The 21621-nt window shown below is 38.7% G+C and overlaps 1 protein-coding gene across 5 annotated transcripts in view; it reads right to left on the reverse strand.

Moving 5' to 3' along the window:
• The window catches only part of mark1 (MAP/microtubule affinity-regulating kinase 1), a 176767-nt gene extending 166698 nt beyond the window's left edge, over nt 1-10069 (reverse strand). For all 5 annotated transcript variants that reach the window (XM_059985821.1, XM_059985818.1, XM_059985820.1 and 2 more), the window contains exons 1-3: nt 9340-10069; nt 8088-8291; nt 7216-7269 (exon numbers count right to left, since the gene is read on the reverse strand). In XM_059985821.1, the coding sequence (XP_059841804.1) occupies nt 7216-7269; nt 8088-8291; nt 9340-9390 (309 nt within the window). In that variant the 5' untranslated portion in view covers nt 9391-10069. The remainder of the gene's footprint in view (nt 1-7215; nt 7270-8087; nt 8292-9339) is intronic.
• Nucleotides 10070-21621: the final 11552 nt, after the last annotated feature.

The raw sequence follows: 21621 nt of genomic DNA on the forward strand, positions 1-21621 counted from the left end.
GTATTGTATTGTATTGCTGCAGCAAAACAAATTTCACAACACATGGCAATAACAAAAAACCTGCTTGTGATTCTGTAGGCACACACTCATTGTTTTAATAACAACTTCTATCAATCCGACAGATTTCTGAGCAGTCTATGAAAATCTTCTTGCTATTTTGCTCATTTTACACTATTTATTTTCATATTTCTTAGTAACCTATCATTTATGTATTGCACTGTATTGCTGGCACAAAGCAAATTTCACAACATATATCAGTAATAATAAACCAATTGTGAATAAACCAGTTACACAGTTTAGAAACTCCTTTTGCTCCCCCCATATCCACTGCACTACCTGTGTTTAGACTAAGGACTGCATACATAGCACAAACATAAGACACTGTTAATGGATTTCAAAAAGCCTTATGAATAGCAGTTTAAGAAAATTATTAAATTTAAAAAATTAAATTTATTGTACTAAAATACTTTACAAATTCAACACTGTGAGAGAAAGGAGCCTATAAAAAAATAAATAATTATAGCAATGTCTGAAATAGATTGAGTTAACATAGTATGTTCATTAACATAATTTTCCTTTAAAACTTCTTATAATTTCTCTTGCATCTGAACAAACTACTCCCAATTTTACTTCAGGATTAGATATCATTTATTAGCTTTCATTTAGATCACAAATTTTATTCACTGAAATAATTGGGTACAAACAGATGAAGACATAATATTCAGGCTGCAGATTTCCTTTAGAGCCATAGTATAACAAAAAAATTACAATAAATGGCTTAAGCCATAAATATTGTAGAAATGAGAGACAAATGTTGTTAAGTTCACCTCTCAAAGTCCAACTCTATGTCCCCATCGTGAGAGGTAGAAATTGGTAAGGCCGGCCAACAGGGCTCTGGCGAAGCTGTACAGACTAATCCCCTGTACAGTGGATGCATTGGACTGCAGAAGTGTCGATGAACTTTAACCACAGCATCAACTTCAGAGGACGATGGAGGTTGGAGGTTATCAATCGCCTGTGCTCCACTTAGGAGCCAAGGGTCCAAGTACAGTGAAGGTCACTATAGCCATTGTGTGAATACCAAAATCCAGTCTAATGCACACTTGCACAATTCAGCTCTGCTGTGAATTATACTGGAAGTTGTTACACTGAAACGATTAATAAGTCCTCCCATAATATTTATCAGAAGTGTGCAGATTATAAGATTTATTAGCATATATACTTGATTTGATGCCAGCGTTGCCATCATGGAGATCAATGTTGAATCACACCCTTTCTTCAAACACAGCTACATATGCTAAGTATGGGAAGGAACCCCATTGCTAACACTCTATCTCACCAATTCCTTTCTGCAACAAAACTATTTAGAAGATGTTATTAATAGCAATGGGCAATTGCTGGGTGATTTTGGCTGTTGCTGCAATTCCATAAATATTTTGTGTATTGAGATGTTTTAATGCAATGTGACAAATGCTAATAGCTTTTTTTTTGCTTTCAAGGTTTCTGCACAAGCAGTTATCAAACATAAATGTAAATATAGCATTTCCATCATGACTGAGAGAATTAGTAAACTAAGCAAGGCAGGTCACTGGAAGACTAAAGTAAGGAGAAAGCAAGCAGTCAAGAGACCATTAAAAACCAAGTGTTTATGAACTCTCCAACATATCTGGAAGATGCAGGCTCTGGATACCTGGGTTGCCTGCTGTATACCCGGACACTTCCAAGGGTCAAAACTGCTGTCTCTGGCAAGTATACCAGCTACTAGACAAGATAATAATTGCACTCAGTAAAAAAAAAACACCAAGCCACAACATGTCACAATTGTTAAATGGAACTTGTGGCACTGCAGGATAACATCAAAAGGCACTATTGTGCCTCCAATTCAGTACGAGCTTACAGTCTGTAATACGCTTTACTCAGGAAAGAAATAGCATTTCTTTTCCTCCTGCCACGTAGAGGTAACATTTTGTCCCTGAGGATTGCAAACTTTTAGTACCACATACCACTGAGAAGGGCCTTGGCCCAAAAGGTCGACTGTTTATTCATTTCCATAGATGGTGTCTGACCTGCTGAGTTTTTTCAGCATTTTGTATGTGTTACTGAAGCATACATATTGCTTTATAGACAATACGTGGTAATTCTGCTGCTTGAGCTTTGTGCAAGTCGTGATCGAATTTGAAGGGTTCAGTCCTGGACATCAAGGGCTATCCATCGGCAGCAGAACCTTTATTTCAAATGCATAACCCAATCACATGATTCTGGAATGCATACACTGAGCTCAATTTCACAATGTGACAAATTAAACCTCATAGAAACAATATTTCCACTGCCTGCCCTGATCTGGAGTTGCCGTGCAGTACCTAGTATGGTGGCATTGAGATTTGAGATCCTCTATTGGCTGTTGTGCAACTTGTACAGTCCGGCCATGCAAATCTGCTATGCAATCAAGAGAATGAAGTGGAGGAGGAAATTGGAAGAGAATGGAAAACTGCTTAGATGAAACACTTTCTTCCTGGGTTGTCTGTGACAAACTAACTGGAGTGTATAACTGGTTAGTACAATCTCAGGTAAGCAAATAAACAAAAATAAAAATTGTGTGTGCTGGAAAGAGGAAATAAAAAACAGAAAATGGTGGAAGAGAGCTTAGCAGGTCAAACATCATCTGTGAAAGCAAGCCAATCTTTTCTTCGATGTAAACCGCTGAGTTTTCCAACCCTAGCCATCAGCTGCCTGGTAAGACAACATGCAAAAGTAAAGCGAACAAAATAGAAATACTCCAAACCAAAGTTATAACTGAGATTATGTCACACTGATTACAACCACAAGCTAATCAATCTTGTACAGTTCACTGGTCTGGTGTGTTTTTGCTTCAAAACGATCCTTAGCTGCAATTCTCCTGTAGCCCCAGCTGAAAGAGAAGGGTGCTTCCGAAGATCAACACAAGCAACTCAATGACCCTGCCATTGCCCCTGCTGACTGAGCACAAGAAACTGCCATTCATGACCCAGCAGAATCTCTGGTGGGGAAGCTGGAGTGGCAAACTGAATGCTGCTCTGAGGTAGGATCAAGTTCCACATAGCCACAGCCACTGCCCCAAAGCAATACTTCAGCAATACTTGTTCCCAACTGGGAGAACAACTTCTCAACCTGAAAAGCTCCTTCATCACTGTTCCAGACCCATGAAAGCCAACTTATGTTAGATATTAATTTGTTTTCCCTCCTTCCCAATTCTGATGAAAGATCCTCAGCCTGATGTGTTAAATGTGTTTCTGCTTCACAGATACTACTTGATCTCCTGAGTTTCCAACACATTCTGTTTTCACCTCATGGTAACAACCATCTGAGCCATCATTGCGACAACTTGGGCTTATCTGAGCAATCTGAGCTTTCGTTGTCAAGCTTTACGCCAGCATTGAGAAATTGCTGCTTTTGCAAAGGAAATTATTGCATAAACCAGATATTGCACTGTAGTTGAGCACATCTGTGTACAGTTGGGCATTGCTTCTGGGCAGATAAGGACCACAAGACACAGGAGTAGAATTAGCTGATCCACAATCCCAATCAACTCCATGCACTTGTCTTCTCGTCATATCCTTTAATGTCCTGACTGATCAGGAAACCATCAACTTCCACCTTAAAACAGATCCATGGACTTGGCCTTCATACCGTCTGTAGCAGAGCATTCCACAGGTTTGCTACTCTCTGGCTAAAATAATTCCTCCCCAACTCTGTTCTAAAGGGTTATCCTTATTGAGGCTGTGCCACCCACCATTGGAAACATCCTCTCCACATCCACCCCATCTAGTCCATTCAATATCTGGTAGGTTTCAACGAGATTCCCCTACATTCTTCTAAATTCCAGTGAGTACAGGCCCAAAGCTGCCAAATGCTCCTCAAATGTTAACCCTTTCATTCTCGGAATCATCCTTATGAAACTTCTCTAGATTCTCCCCAATGACAACACATCCTTTCTGAGATATGGGGCCCAAAACTGTTGACAATACTCCAAATGTGGCCTGACTAGTCTCTTATAAAGCCTCAGCATTATCTCCTTGCTTTTATCTTCTATTCCCTTTGAAATAAAGAAGGCAAATGGAATGTTGGCATTTATCACAGATTCAACCTGTAAATTAACCTTCTGGGAGCCTTGCATGATGACTCCCAAGTCCCTCTGCCCATCTGATGTTTGAACCTTCTCCCCATCTAAATAATAGTCCACAGTATTGTTCCTTTTACCAAACAGCATTATCATAAATTTCTGAACATTGTATTCCATCTGGCACTATTTTTTGCCCATTCTTCCAATTTGTCCAAGTCCTGCTGCAATGGTTTTGCTTCCTCAGCACTACCTAAATGGGATGCTTTGCCACAATGCCATCAATTCCATTATCCAAATCATAGACAAAATTGTAAAAAGCAGCAGTCCCGATGCTGACCCCCTGAGGTGCACCGTTATATATACACGGTCTTCTATTTCCTGCTGCATTGCTTGAGATGCAGCTCAGATTAAGTATCCATCAGTTCTCTCAATATTACTTCTTTCTTGCAGAATCTCTACGTGAAGGAACAATATTTGCTGTAGTAACACTCAATACAACAAAAAATAGATTCCTCAGCTTTCCCAACAGCCACAATGCAAAAGAGTCAGGTGACTAGTAGAAAATTCCATTTTTGATGTTCATGGGAGCAGTAGATATGTCTCACAAGGACAGTTACAGTTTTTTGACTAAACCTCATAAAAAGGGATTCTAACAAGAAAATAAATATAACAATCCTGCAGTCAAATTAAACATCGCTAAATTAATTGATCTTTTTTGCATGCATTTTCATACCACTTACACAAGGAAGCTCTGGGTTCAGACAGTTGAACCCACTTATCATTCCGCTTCCCCATAACTTCATATAATTAAGAACTTCATCACTAAACTACAAGACCATAAGGCATAGGAGCAGAATTATGCTATTCAGCCATTGAGTCTGCTCTGCCTTTTAATCATGGCTGATTTAATTTTCCTCTCAACCCTATGTCTCTGCCTTCTCCCTGTAACCTTTGACACCCTTACTAATCACAAACCTATCAACCTCCACTTTTAATATACCCACTGACTTGTCCTCCACAGCCATCTGCAGCAATCAATTCCACAGATTCACCACCCTCTGGCTGAAGAAATTCCTCCTCATCTCTGTACTAAAAGGGCATCACTTTAATCTGAGCTGAGCCCTCTGGTCCTAGACTCCCGTACCATTGGAAATAGCTTCTCCACATCCATTCTATCTAGGCCTTTCAATATGTTTCAATGAGATCCCCCTCATTCTTCTAAACACCAGTAAGTACAGGCCCAGAGCCAAAAGCTCCTTATACATTAACCTTTTTATTCCCAGGATTATTCTCGATAACCTTATCTGGACCATCTCCAATGGTAGCACATCCTTTCTCAAATAAGGGACCAAAAACTGTTCACAATATTCAATGTGCAGCCTGACTAATGTCTTATACAGCTTTAGCATTACATCTTTGCATTTATTTTTCTAGCCCTCTTCAAATGAATGCTAACATTATGTAGTCTTATCACTGACTCAAGCTGCAAGTTAATCTTTAGGGAATCCTGTATGAGGAATCCCAAGTCCCTTTGCACTTGCAATTTCTGAATTCTTTCTCATTTAGAAAATAGTCTACAACTTTATTCATTTTACCAAAGTGTATGACCATAGTCTTCCCAACACTAATACTCAAGCAGTTTCTGAGAGGCTACATTGGTAGATTTTGCATATTATATTCATCAATAAGTTAATTGCACAAGATATTTATGATATTCAAGATATGAGTAAATATTACAACACAAGAATATAGATTATGACCATTACACGCTATTAATTTACAGCACACAGACACCTGAAACATTATGTAACTTTGTTTCAAGCAAATTGTCAAACTGCAGACAAATACACTAAAACAAAATATTTTAAAAATATTGAGCCTGTAGCACAACTTAAGTGCAGATGTCATGAGCCTACATTTGTACTTCACACAATCTTAGTCCCTTACTTTTGAGTCACAAGCTGAAGAATTCAGAAAAGTGTTGCCCTTGTCGCATCTATATTGTGAAACTGACTTTCCGAAAGTTGAAAAGTACTGAAATGCACATAATGAGTAATTTACAGACATAACATTATATCAGTATTTCATGGTAGATTCTTTATAAACTATTGTCAAACCTCATAACTTGCTTACATATTAATACCTTGATCAAAGTTAATCGGTACACAATATCAATCAACAATCTGTGAAGATATATGGTAATACTTAGCACTTCACCTCAAAAAGCACAAAATTTTGCATAAGTAGTGTTCTTTTTAGCACCATATAGAAATTTTTGACTAATATCTTGTGCTTAACTGTTCTCACAAAACCAATATTCCGCAGATCTATCTTTTGTATGTTCCCTTCCCACTATATGAATGAACCAATCTCAAAAGCAGTTTAACACCTCTCAAGATATATACAGCAATGATTAACACTGGTCTTACCAACAAAAAATATCCTTCTATAATTCTGCAACAGATTTCTGTTGACAAAATAGAATCACGTGAACAAGCTATTCTGGATCCCTTAGATCATTAAATTTGCAACTTAATTTTCACAACATACTACTCTAACACAAAACAGGCATCTTCAGTAAATAAAATTCCAGTACTCTGAGGTGCCTTCTCTTTTAACCTCTTTAAAAAAAAACTATTTTCATAGATATGCCAAAGTAGATTTATATCTCATGTCCAGTAAATGCTAATGTACACACAAATGAAGAGTTGCAATCATGCTCTTGAGTTGATAATCCACTATGGGATTTAAACAATATTGTTCACATAATGATTGGCGTAACTGCAATATAATAACATTCTTCTATACAATAATATTCAACCCCCCCCCCCCCCCCCCAGTTGAATGGCTTGTAACTGTAACCACCCATCCTCTGCAAACAATACAGGCATGTGAAACAAATTTTCTGTTTGTATCCAGTTGGTACTTGCTTAATAAGACATGGTACACTAACATTACTTCAAGCCTATTTTGACACAATTTCCAATTTCACGAAGTTATATTTCCCTTTGTCAATAAAGTATATGCAATCACAAAACAAAAATTCCTTATATTTTCTCTGCTTGTCTCCATGAAAGCAGCAGTGAATATTAACTTATGATTAAAGAAAGCCTTACCTTTTGTAGACTGGTAGGATTGAGCTGAGTTTTGTCAATTATTTTAACAGCAACCTGAAAAAGATTTTGACAGTAATTAACAGAATGATTATTTCATTATTTTTACATTTAAAATATTTTAGCTAAAATGCATGTACTCTTCGATGAATAGCATTAGTATTCATTTTATTCTTAGCCATTGGTTTAAGTTTCATAATCATCTGACATTCAAATATGCCCCACTCAAAAAAAAACCAAGCATCTTGGGAAAAGCACCTGTAAGGTTCAGTCCAGGAATTTATTTAGAAGCTGAGACTTAAACATTTTCCTTTCATTGAAAAAAAACAAATCATTTTCTCTTAAATTATCCTATGTTAATCTTCAACAGGCAGAATCTTTAAAATCAGAAATAGTTTTGCTTCTAATATAATTGACAAAAATATGGCTAAAATGAAGATCAGGAAGCAAATCTATAGTTTCATTAGTAGCATTCCTCTTTACATCTTAAATATCTTAGAACACCAACAATGATTCTGATGTCACTTCAGAAGTATCTCGGAAAATCTTGCTGCATCCACCAAAAGATACCAGAGATAAGGAACAGAACAGCGACATTTGAACTTCTTCGGCCTACTTATTATCAATGTGGACCACAAGCCTGCTTCACTCTGCCATTGGCATGCCAAAACTATCAGCATGAATGCCTCAGCCTTTGCAGGTCAATAGAAACAACAAATGATATGCAGAGGAACTCAAATAAGATTATTAAAACTTCAAAAAGTCTGTTAGTGAAATACGTGTATACAAAATTAAGAAATGACAAAATAGTTACAATAGAACAGGAATGGATATGAGATTCTGATAGAGGCTGAAATAAACTAAATAAAACTCACTTCCCTTCCAGTTAGAACATGTCGTGCTAATTTTACTTTTGCAAAGTTTCCCTTGCCGATAGTCTTTAGCAGCCTATAATTTCCAACGTGGGGTTGCTCTTCGGTCGTAGATGCCACCGAGTTCCTACATCGTGGCAGATTTTGCCTGCTACTTGATTTGGAGGGCTGGCTTTGTGATTCACCATATCCATCAAGTGAAGTGTGCTGGAAGAGTAGATGCATATTATTTTAATCATTTCATGTTAATCAGGTGTGCGGTTTAAATGTACATTTTAATTGCTTGCAACAACTTAGATTTACCATACCAGTATTTTTCATAATAATCCATATAACTGTCACATTAATGCTCAGCAATTCTGCTGCAACAATGAGGACTTGGATGACTTCAGCATTATTGGTTCATTCCACCAAAGCATAAATGATTAAGAATGGCACAATGCAACTCATCACTGACAAAATGAATCATTAATTGTTTTTTTAAAAAGTACCCATTTGGGGAGGGGAGCAACATACACACACTGAAGATTAGCCTATTAGTGATAAAATAGACCAACAATATTTTGGACTTGGGTCAGGCTGGTGTGTAGTCCACCTGACCCTTAACCTTCCCAGTGAGTCGTCAGTTTTGAATAGTCATCAACCTATATTCCTCCTTGAAATATGCCAGGAGTAAGTGAACGAATTATGAAATAAACATTAGCAGTAATGCCGATTGTAATCTGCATATTGAAAACTCCCACAATAATATATCAAACTGAAAGATACTGCGTCAGTCCGAAGTCTGCATTGAGCGACACTAAACCGGGTCGGAGCTCTTTTGTGGTCCTTGTCATTGGGCTGCACCCCATAGTCAAAGGCAGCCTTAAAAGGATATTTCAGGATTGTAAGGGTACGAGGGATGGTTGTGAGTGAGCACACCACGCAAATGGCAGGCAGGTTTTTAAATTCAGTCTGAATGAAAGAATCACTCCACGGGAAATAATAAAACGCTTCTGCTAGCAAAGCTGGGGAGAGAGGCCTGTGTGCCTGACGAAGCGGGCGAGTCGGAGCCTCTGTCCGCTGCTCTCTCTCTCTCTCTCTGGGATTTTTTTTCTTTTGCTGGATCCATCTCTGAGAATCCCCCGCGCCGCCGCCGCATCCCTCACAGCCACAAATACCCCTGCTCATTCGGACAGCGGCTCTCAAGCTCTCGGCTGACCCAGTCGCCTTAAAAGTAGCATCGTTTTTTAAAAAGAAACATAATTTCACTCACATTTTCTGTGTCTCGCTCATTCACTGTGGGCAATGGCGTTCTAGTCGACATTTTGGCTTCCACTGAGTGCAGAGGCCGAATCTTCCCCTGTCCTTCTTCAGCCTTTTTTCCCCTTGTTTTGTTGTTGCTGTTTTTGTTTTGTCTTTTCAAACGAAGGAAGGATCCGCCGGCTGAAGGGAACGTTCGCTTACATGTCGGGTAGGAAATCCTCCATTACTGGCCGGGCATCTATTGGTTAGTGAGGAAGGTGGGGAGGGGAGGCTAGACGGATAGAGGAGAAATCAGTATGAATTGAAATTGGAGAGACAGAGAAAGAGGAGGGATGGAAGAGAAGGAAGGAAGATGGGTCTGGGGAGGGGGGAGGGGATGAGACAGAAGCCGTTGAAACTCGGGTGTACTTGTCACCACCGACAGCCAGGAAGGACTGAGAGGGAGTTTGCGAGCCTACATGCACTCTGGAGAGCCAGTGCATACAACGAGAGAGCAATCCCAGCGGCAGCCGGCTACAGTAGGAAACCCTTCCATTTGCACCGCAGGCACTCTCTTTTATACTCTCTTTTTCCATGGACTTTCAGCGAAGGGGGCCCAAGAAGTGACCAATCTGCATTCCTTCAAATGAAAACCGGTACGAAAAAAATGAAGATGTAATCTGATATGTGTTAGATTATCACTAACTATTATTTTAGTGCTTTTTTACAATCTGGGCAGATATTAATAAAAATCGACACGTGCACAAAATAAAGTGTTCTAAACATCTTTTGTTTTGTTCCAAAGAGATTAAGGATCTAAATTGCTTTTATTCCAGACAATTGGTATAAAGGTGCAAAAACAACGGATAAAAAAATGTTTTCAGGCTATTTCCCATTTTCTCCCGGTGAGATGATTTTGTGCATAAATTTATTCATACAGCGAGTTAAAGAAGGTCACTTATGAAATGACCCTTAACATCCATCATTGCATTCCATTGGGATACAATAAATCTGGAAGAAATTCGTGAATTTTACCAATGACCAGTGTGTGTCATTGTTAATTTGTTACTAAGATTCTGGTGTTCAGCAAATCCGCTTCATTGCAAAATACCAAGTGAATTTAAAACTTTACATGCAAATAGTCGTTTCACAAATCCACATGGGTCACACGTAGGACGGGGCATAAATTTAAGGATGCATGATTACGCAATTCTCAATCTCTGCTCGAGATTGAAAGGATTTCCGTCAAAAGACGAGATTCCTAGAAAGTCCTACGTGAAATGGCAATCCTGAAATGTATATTTTGTGACCACGAACATTGAATACGATTACTTAATTGTTTTTTTAATATTCGTGGTTATTATTCAACGTCTAATCCTGGGGAAAGTAGTAACCCGCAAGGAGATTATGATCAGACCTCGGGGAAGCATTGTCAGACGGGTGAAATGGACAGACAGGTGACAGAAGAAATTTAATGCAGCGAAGTGTGATGTGAAGCATGGGGGTTGGGTGGAGAGAGGAAGAAGACAAAATCGGCCTATTTTATTTAGACTTAATGGCCATTGAGATCTGGCTATTCCTAAATTCAAATTAGCACAAAAAACTGTAAATAAGGAATATTAAGAAAAAGTTATAAATAATGGCACAAAGTGATCATACCCGCACACAGCTTGCATGTTGTATTTATTAATGGTTGTTATACTTTGAAGAATGTAGAGCAGCTTTATCAAGTTGGTTCATAGGGAGATTGTTTCTGTTGAAAGATTTAACTGAGGTGTTCAAATTATGGGTATTTTTCATACTTTGGAATGGTGCTGATTTCAGTGGAAGGCAGGTTGGTAGTTGCAGGAAATGTTGAAATAGGCAAACATCAATAACTAGATCTTTTTGTATGTAGTAATTGGTTACAGTTTGGAAGATATAAGGCTGGTGACAATTATTCAGCAAGATAATTTGGTATTTCTTTATGTACTTAAGGAAAATTTTGCAGGATCATGGCCCCAGTGCAACTAATGGCCCTTTTCTTTCAAAGTAACAACGTAACTCAATGGACACAGTGGCTTCATTCTGTGCAATACACCAAATATATAAAAAAAAAAGTCGATTTATGTTGAAGATAGCAAAGAACAAATCTAAAATGCTCAATATGTGTTTATCGGATGATCACAATCTCTTGCCATAATTACTAAGGCTGTTAAACAAGTTGTACAAATTCTTTGATCATTATAACATTGAGATTTAATTCAACAAGGAGATCTTCAGAGAGTAAATCTATCTTGGGGAGTATGGCCACTGCCTGTTAAAATTAGCAATCCTGCTGCAACAGTTACAATCAACCTTTCCATTGATTTACTTTGTTTTACTTTGGAATGTTTTTATATGTCTCAAGTTGTTTATATTACTTAGCTATTTGTTGCACAATCAAAGACTCGATATAACCAAAAGTAGCAGTGATCCCTATCTGTATAAGTTAAGCTTTATGTGCTTATGAAGCAGTCTATTTTTCTTTAGAAGAATTGAGAGGATGAATGTTGAGACATGATGTTTTTACTTCTATCATTATGTATTAACCAAGTCACAAATAGTCTGAGAATGCACTATCTTCCACCAACTTTGAACTCTTTGGCAAAACTGCAATTGTACTATATGCTATTGACCTCTCAGAGGGTTTGTCAAGTGTAGTCAATTCACATATAAGCCTCACACCATACACATATTTTCTACTTTGTACACAATTCATGGCGAAGAGGTCATATTTGCAAAGTTAAGCCAACAAATAATGTTTGGAAATTTAGAAGATTTTTTTTTTAAAGGATTGCATTTATGTGGAAAACATTATCCCTATGGATTGTGAATTCAGAAATCATGAGGTGTCTTTAGAAGTCACTCATATACTTTGATCAGTAAAAAAAAGTATTAGAAATCTATTGAGGCAGTAAAGGTTTTCAACTTTTTTAAACTAATAGCATGCAATGTGCATTCCATGAAAAAGAACAATTTTCATTGAGTTGCATTAATTGCACCTGCAGTATATTTTAAATCAAGAATTGGTGTGAGTTATGAAATTATATTTACTGTAATGGCCCACAATCAGAATAAAGTTTACACAGCTTATAATGGCTTACAAGCAAAAAAAAATCTGCAGAAGTCCAAGCAACATGCACATAACGCTGGAGGAACTCCAGGCAGCATCTGTGGAAAAGTCGACCTTTCAGGCGGAGACCCTTCAGCAGGACTGGAGAAAAAATGATGAGGAGCAAAGTTAAAAGGTGGGAAGAGGAGGAAGAAACACAAGGTGATAGGTGAAACTGGGAGGGGGTGAAGTAAAGAGCTGGGTAGCTGATTGGTGAAAGAGATACAGGGCTGGAGAAGGGGGAATCTGATAGGAGAGCACAGAAGGCCATGGAAGAAAGAAAAGGGTGGGTGGAGCACCAGAGGGTGGCAATGGGCAGGCAAGGGGATAAGGTGAGAGAGGGAAAAGGGGATGGGACTGGTGAAGGACAGCCATTGCCGAAATGGCATTATAATGGCTTATTTGCCTAGCTTACAAAAAATACAAGTTGTAGCCAGTGGCAGGAGTGGTGCTGGCTGTGATGGGTGGAGTGGGGAGAAGGGGCTGTTTTAAGAAGACTGATTGTTTTTTTTCTGAGCCTGCACTACACTACATTTAGAACCGTCATTCACCTGGCCCTGACACATCTAGAGAACAAGGACAGTTTCGTCAGAATGCTGTTTCTGGATTTCAGTTTGGCATTCAACACTTTTGTCTCGCAGACCTTGATGAACAATCTCCTAATCCTCAGTTTAAATACACCACTGTTCAAATGGGTGATGGACTTCTGGACAAACAGACCTCAGATGGCCAGGAGGCACAAATACTCCTCCGTCCCCTTCATGCTCAACATGGGTTCTCCCTACCATTGTGTGCTGAGCACATTGATGTGCATTCTGTTCATATATGACCGCAGGGAGAAGCAACCAAGCAATCACATCATCAAGTTCTCTGATGACACAACAGTGGTGGGGCTCATCACCAACAACGAGGAGACCGCCTACAAAGAGTGAGAGGAAGAGCTCAAGGCCTGGTGCCAGGCAAATAACCTCTTCCTCAATGTCAACAAGAGAAAAGAAATGGTTACAAGCACAAAACTCTGGAGATGCTGGAAATCCAAAGCAACACACACAAAATGCTGGAGGAACTCAGTAAGTCAGGCAGCAACTATGGAAAAGAGTAAACAGTCAACATTTCAGACCAAGAGCTTTCATCAGGACACTTCATCAGTCCTGATGAAGGGTTTGGGCCTGAAATGTCAACTGTTTACTTTGTTCCAAGTAAATGGTATCGACTTCAGGAGAACTCATACCCTCCACACCCCCCATCTTTACATTGGCTGCACAGCAGAGGAAACTGCAATCAGTTTCAAACGTTTGGGAGTCTATAGCGCACACAACCTCTCATGGTCACAGAATACATCCTACACAGTCAAAGCTCACCAATGCCTCTACTTTCTGAGGAGGCTGAAATAGCTGGACTTTGCACCCATTCTCATGTCATTCTATAGGTGCACAGTAGAGAGCATCTGGACAAGCTGCATCACTGCTTGGTACAAAAACGGCACTCTATCAGACAGGAATGCTCTACGATGGGTAGTTAAATCTGCCCAATACATCACTTCCACCAGCCTACCCACCATCAAGGACACATATACAGAAAAGTGCTGGGAAAAAGGTCAGTGACATCCTGAAGGTTCCCATCCACCTTGCTCATGGGCTGTTTGTTCCATTCCCATCAGGGAGGAGGCTATATAGCATCTACACCAGGACCACCAGTCCAAAAATCAATTACTTTCCCCAAGCAGTAAAGCTGATCAACAATTCCACCCACTAAGACTGCAAGCACGTTAGTACGTATTTCCCATCAATCACCCAATGTACTGCCTAGTGTTTAATGTACATAAAATTAATTGCTCTATATAAGCTATCTTATGTAGTTATTTCTATTTATTGTGTTCTTTATTTTTTGAGATTCTTCTGTGCTGCATTGGATCCAGAGTAACAATAATTTTGTTTTCCTCAAACTTGTTTATAGGAAATGACATTAAATGATCTTGAATCTTGAACTGAATTGTTAATGGTCAAAGCCATGAGTGACAGTGCAATAAATAAATAAATAGATAGATAGATAGATAGATAGATAGATAAATAAATAAATAAGAAAGAAAGAAAGAAAGAAAGAAAGACCTGATATACACAAATTCCCTTGTCAACTTGAAGGAATTTCCAGGAAAAAAGTTAATAATTAAGCGACTTGCCTTGTTATGAAAATTAATCACTATAAGCGTAAAATATTCAGTCTTACAAAAGAATTTACAGTTAATGGTAAGCCGATAGACATGATTGCTTTTGAAGTTATAAATGTTATTCAGTAGCAAGGCAGTATTATAGTATAAGGAGTAGACCAGAGGAAGGTTTTTTTTAAACAGTAAGCGTTAGCTGTGTGGTCAGTGGTAGAGGCAGAGTCATTAGGGGCATTTAAGAGACTCTTGGACGGCTACGTGAGAGTGAAGGGTTAGACCAGGGGTCAGCAACCTTTACCACTGAAAGAGCCACTTGGACCCGTTTCCCACAGAAAAGAAAACACTGGGAGCCGCAAAACCCGTTTGACATTTAAAATGAAATAACACTGCATACAACGTTTTGTTTTGCCTTTATGCTATGTATAAACATACTATAATGTGTTGCATTTATGAAATTGATGAACTCCTGCAGAGAAAACGAAATTACATTTCTGCATGCAACAAAAACATTTTGAACTCCGAAAAAAAGACGTTGGTTTGAAGGTTACTTTTAAGTAAAATACTCAACGTCTATTTGAGTCCTTCTTGTATTTATGAAAAACGCCAAACTTAAATTTGCCGCCAGCAGCAAACCAAAAATAACGTCAGCCAGCTGTCAACCTGAAAAATAAAAGGACTATTTCACTGAACAATGAAAACATATGAATATACGTAAAGTAATAGGCAATTAAAATATTTATCATACTTGTTCAGGTTGACTCACACCTGACAATGCAGTCGTATTCAGTAGGGATGGATCGATACTTAGGGGAGTGACTGGGAAGGATAATGTGTTTTTTTCCTCTCTGAACTCACAGAAGCGTTTCCCAAACGATGTTTGCATTGCGATGATTGCAGAATGTAAATACTCCAAATTTATCATGTCGTGACCTTGTTTGAACTCTCTCAAATTGGGGAAGTGAGACAATGTGCCTTTCTGTAAATCTCTGGCAAGCAACGTCAACTTGCACTCGAATGCCAAAACATCCTCCAACATGTGCAGGGCTGTACGTCCTTACCCCATTGAAGAGCTGTGTTCAGCGTGTTCAGGTGCGCTGTCATGTCTACCATGAAGTGTAGCTTTTCCAGCCACTCTGGCTGTTCCAGCTCGGGAAAGTTGAGCCCTTTGCTGCCCAGGAAAGTTTTCACTTCTTCCAGACACGCGACAAAGCGTTTCAGCACCTCCCCTCTGGACAGCCAGCGATAAAAACATGTTGTAGCGGTGTGCTACACACAGTCAGTAAACTGCAGTCAAAGATAGCTTTATTCGAACTAAACAGCCTTGCTTTTAAGCCTCACTCAACCCGCCCCCCCCCATGGGCGCGGATGCTGCAAAAGACACGTACTCACAAGCCCCCGTAGGCTATCTCCCTTAGCCTGAACGCTGTCTAATTGTGAGCCGGTTCGGATGTGTCAGGAAATGGGTCACCACAACGTCTTATTTAGATTGTACAAGATCACCATAATCTTCAAATTTAGATTTACATTTCAAAAACTAACAAACTAACATAAAATACATTTTAATTAAATACTGACCATGTAGCGGTGTGCTACACGCAGCGCTAAAATTACGACACGGAGTCGGTAACTGCAGTCGAAGGAAAAAACTTTATTCGAAATCTTCAGCCTCACTTTTAAGCCTCCCTCAACCTGCCCCCCATGGCGCAGAGGCTCCAAAGCTCTGTGCTCGCAAACCCCTGTAGGCTATCTAATTGTGAGTCGGTTCGGATGTGCCAGGAAAAGGGTCGCCACAACCAATTATTTCCCAAAGCAACAGGGAGCCGCAGCACAGACGTAAAAGAGCCACATGTGGCTCCGGAGCCGTGGGTTGCCGACCCCCGGGTTAGACGAAGGTTATAGGCACTTTTGCACAACATTGTGTGCCAAAGTGCCTATACTTTGCTAGGCTATTCTATCCTGTAATAACATGGCTTACATTTGAGATGATTAATGATATAAAAAAGATGACTTCACAGTTACCTTCACCTGGTACTTACGAAATATTCTCGCTGAAGTTTCATGAAGTAATTCTTGACAAGAAAATGTGTTCATTATTGTCTGATGCATTTTCTTACCATTAACTTAATATGCCTTTTTGCTTAAGTCTCATAATCTATCAGTTGCGACACACAATTCTGTAATCACCTGTTGTTGTTTTATTTTTTGACAGTTTTTTTTCTCCCTAAATCTAATGGCCTTGTAAGTACATAGAACCTAGAAATCTACAGTACATTACAGGCCCTTCAGCCCACAATGTTGTGCCAACCATTTAACCTACTCTAGAGAATGCCTAGAATTTCCCGAACGCATTATCCTCTATTTTCCTAAGCTCCATGTACCTATCTAAGAAGCTCTTAAAAGACCCTATTGTATCCAGGTAATATTCAGAAGCTTTTAACTTTAGCTTAATGAAGCAATAAATTCATTTTAAAGCATAGATTCTTTAATCTTTTGATGATTGAAGCAAAGTTAATCACAATGTCAAGGCATTTCAGATGTTACAAAGTATCATTTTTGCATTTTAAAAGATAGAGCAATGTATTAAAGAAAATCAAAGATGTTCCTTATCTAAAAAAGATTTGTTGCTTGATTTAATCAGTCTCTAGTCTGTGCAAATTTGACTATGTTATGGAGAATATTTTACAAGTCAAACAAGTCAGAAACTCAGCTGAAGGCTTAAGAACCTCATATAGGTGGTGACCAACTTCTTCCTCCTGGTTGGACTGGGTTAATGTCTGAAGACTTAATATTTCGATTACATAATCATTCTATATTTTACAATGTCATAAAATTGAAGGTACGTTTTTTAAATATAGCGAATTCCAGTTAATTGGGGCAACCACTTATTTGGGACAAAGAACACAAACTAATGAAGAAAATAGCTTTGATTCCCTTTGTTTATTTGGGATACCATGCCAACTAATTGGGACAGGAGACTGAGGCAAACAGTTTCTAACTAGCGTCAGTCACGTGTACTTGTGCAGCCATTTATACCGTGCTTAGAATGAACAATTGTTAAATAGCATGTTGCATGTGTTGGTGTTCAAAAAGCAGTGATTTTTGCCACTGGTACTTGGTGAGAAATTAGCAGTAAGACAATTCAGAAATGTTTTACTCACTGTAGCTTCAAGCATTCAGGCTTGGAGATGCCAGAAACATCCAGAAGTGAAAGGAAACAATTTTGCTACTTCCAACAAGTTAGGAACAACAAAGGATTTGAAGGTATTGACAATCATCTTAAATGTTACCTTTAGTCTCCACTGGACACTTGGCTCTCACCTCCAAGTTGCTGTTTGCATGCAACAGCAGCTACACCCCAGCACGACTCTTCAACAGGCAAGCTAAAGCAGATGAGGGTAGCTGGCAGGTCTTGTACCCCAATGAGATGAGGATATGCCTGTCTTAGCATGCAAAGCCAGGTCTGGCAGACTTACAGTGAGTGGATGAGACTTACAGTGAGACACAACAGCTAGGAAGGCGGTTTTGCAACACTCTATGGGGAGTGAAGGGGATGATGAGGCACAGAAGAAATCATGGTCAAACACTGCAACCAAGGAAGACCCAGTTGTGACAACTATTGATTACGATTAAAGTGGATTTCCAAGATTGAGAGAGTGTAACTACCCCAGTGCAATGGGGTTTCCACTTTAAAAGCTCTCCTGCACAAGTTTCCTGTCATCATCTGATACGATGGACAACTGCCAGTAGTATTAATAGTGTTCTAATTTGTTCTGTACTTAATTTAAATACATAATTTGTTACATACATAGTTTGTCTTTTTTATACCCTTTTAACTTTTTCCATGAAACCTTGGTTAATCATGACAGCTGCTCAATTGAGCCAAAATGTGTCTCAACTTACTGGAAATCACTGTATATAATAACATTATCTTTCATTAAGTGCCTAGATTCTAAATACATTTACCCAAAAAGTGTGAAAGTTGAATCTGAAGGCAGAATAAGTCCTGTTTTTTATTAGTCCAGATCTCTGGATGATTAACCAAATAACATAAAGTAAGACAGTTAATGGCAGAATTCTTAACCTTGTGGAGGACAGGGATCTTGGGGTTCTTGGGATCCCTGAAGTTGAGCGAATTGTTAAGAAGGCATATGGTGTGATGGCCTTTAGTAGTCAGGAAATTGTGTTCAAGAGCCTTGAGGTAATGTTGCGCCTCCATGAAACCCTGGTTAGACCTACAATTGGAATATTGTGTCACTTCATCATAGGAAAGATGTAGAAGCTTTAGAGAGGGTGCAGAGTAGATTTACCAGAATGCTGCCTGGATTGGGGAGCATGTCTTATGAGGATAGGTTGAGCGAGTTAGGGCTTTTCTGGTTGAGAGTTGACTTGATAGAGGTGTACGGGGCACAGGTTGAGTAGATAGAGATTTTTCTCCCCTGTGGAAATGGCTAATACAAGGAGACAAAACTTCAAGGTGATTTGAGGAAAGTTTTGGGGGGATGTCAGTTTTTTTACGCAACATGTTGGATGCGTGGAACGTCTTGCCTGGGATGGTGGTGGACGCAGGTGCATTTAAGGAGCACTTAGATATGCACATTGATGTTAAAATATTGGAGGGCTATGTAGGAGGGAAGGATTAGGTTGATCGTAGAGTAGGCTTAAGAGTCAGCACAACATCATGGGCTGAAGTCATGTACTGTGCTGTAATGATCTAAATATTTTTCAACACCTCTATAGTTACAGTTCAAATTTATGCACTCATGAGCAATTGCAAAAATCTGGTAAGTGATGGTCCTGTGAATGGAAGCAAACCAAAAAAAAGCAGTAAGTTCCTTTGCAGTTGGACTCAACAGCTTCTACAGTGAATCTCCTAGGATGAAGTACATGTTTCTGATCTTCCTTGCAGTCCCAACAAGTGGAAGTGATTCTTCAGGACAGTTGTTAATGGTGCAGTGCTACATTGCCTACACTTTGAGCAGTAAATCCAAGTTTTCAATTAATTTTATCTTCAATCAGGCAATATGATTTTCCTTCTGTCAACAGTGGTTTTCTGTGTATATATTAGTGACAGAAAATTCTGGCATTAGGGCTTTATAATACAAAGGTGTACACACATTAAAATTTCTGCATTTTATATTTTCTGTAATTAGTTATTTAATTTTATACTCTGTATGTACAATTATTGTAAATATTGGAGAAAATGAAATTTCTAATTAATACCACATATATCTGAAATTAAATAGAATATGCATTTGGTCATTGAATCTGGCATCAGATGCAAGAATGAAAAAATACCTGCAAAATAACACAATTCTAAATGCACAGATTTTATGATCTTCAATAATAACATGAGATTCTTAACATGAGATTTGCCAATGGTCAGATGCCCCAACTGGCAGAAGGTTCAATGGTAGGTGTCTTCTATAACAGAACAATTGTTATAAGTAACTTAATATCATGTTATACTATTTTCAAATATAAACATTCATTTGATAGGAATTAGTATGGCTAATTAATGTTTTGAGGAAAATCTGCTGAAATCTGAATAGGCAAGTGTAATATTGCACTTGTTTCCAGCATTGTATATGTTCCAAACTCTACCTGGTGATGATGTGCTTTCCCTTGTTTTGGTAAACCACATTGTGTATTTTCTAAAAAATTCTTATTTCCTTTACTATTATTTTTGGATTCTTCAGAGTTCGCTGGATAAGCAAGCTTTTTCAATAATACATTATATTCACTGGTCAGGAAAGTGTGCTTTTGAAGTACGGCTTCTGCAAATGTGTTTCATTAGATGAGCACGAGTTATAATGAGCAGGAGTAAACCATCTCTATTTATGTTACTAGGTTAATCATCCAGAGGTCTGGGCTAATAAAACACATGGCTATATCAATTTGTGCATTTAAATCTGGGTAAAATAGACCAGGAATAAATAGTTGGTTGTAGTGATTGTGAAGGAGTCAGATTAGTATAGAAATTGAGCCAGTTCACTAAGTCAACTTTCTCTATTTTAGTCTTCCTGTAGTTTTAGAGCCACAACAACATGTATATGTTACTCTGAACTTGCCACTAAGTCACTAGTTGAGTGATAACACTGACTTCTGAGTCTGATAAAAGAAAATCCCAGAGATTTTAGTAAAGCAGAGATTTGTGGTAGACTGTCCAGCAGAAGGGTCTCGGCCCGAAACATTGAGCATTGAGCAGTTGCTGTCATACAAGTTCACAGGGATCCTGAGCATCCCACAGGTGAGATGGTCAAAGGCATTGAAGAATTCTTGCAGGCAACAAATTTTTAACATAATGATCCAACATTTTACAAGGTGCCAAGATATTTGTAATCTTCTTTGTTGAACAAAGCTTTGAAGAGGAACTGCAGAGAGTTCAAGAATAGTATAGATCCTGTGAGGAGTAATCTTCAGTAATACCCAGTAACACCCTCTAGTACTGTATTGCTCATTACCACTCTGTGTATAAGGTGTTGGCTGTCCACTGTATCTCATTATCTTATACACCTCTTTCAAATCACCTCTCATCCTTCTTTGCTCTAAAGAGGAAAGCCATCTTGGAATTTACATCATAGGCTTGAATTCTGCATCCACATGGTTACTTGCACTTAATAATCATTGTAAAACAGTCTCACTAACAGCTCCTTGGTCTTTAGCACTGCATCACTCATTGAAATTCAGATTCAACTGCAAACATTGCCTGTTTCTGGCAGAGGAACTGTGGTGAAGAAAGTAAGGATTGGAGATCATGTGGTTTCAAATCTGCTGTCCCCAATCTGTTTAGATTGTGTTTAAATCTGTTTAAAATGTTTAGAGTGGGTTAGATAAAGTTTTAGTTAATGAGTTGAACAAAAATGTCCACTTAAGTTTTGAACATCTGATAGCAGTATTAATTGGTAGCCAAATGACAAGTAATGGGACCATTAAAATTTGAAGCTTCCCATTGTTCATCAGTGGCAGAGAGTGTCTCAGGAGTAAGCCAGCATAATAATATTTCATTACAATGGAAG

This window comes from Hypanus sabinus, chromosome 12, assembly GCF_030144855.1.
Source record: "Hypanus sabinus isolate sHypSab1 chromosome 12, sHypSab1.hap1, whole genome shotgun sequence".
Taxonomy (NCBI): domain Eukaryota; kingdom Metazoa; phylum Chordata; class Chondrichthyes; order Myliobatiformes; family Dasyatidae; genus Hypanus; species Hypanus sabinus.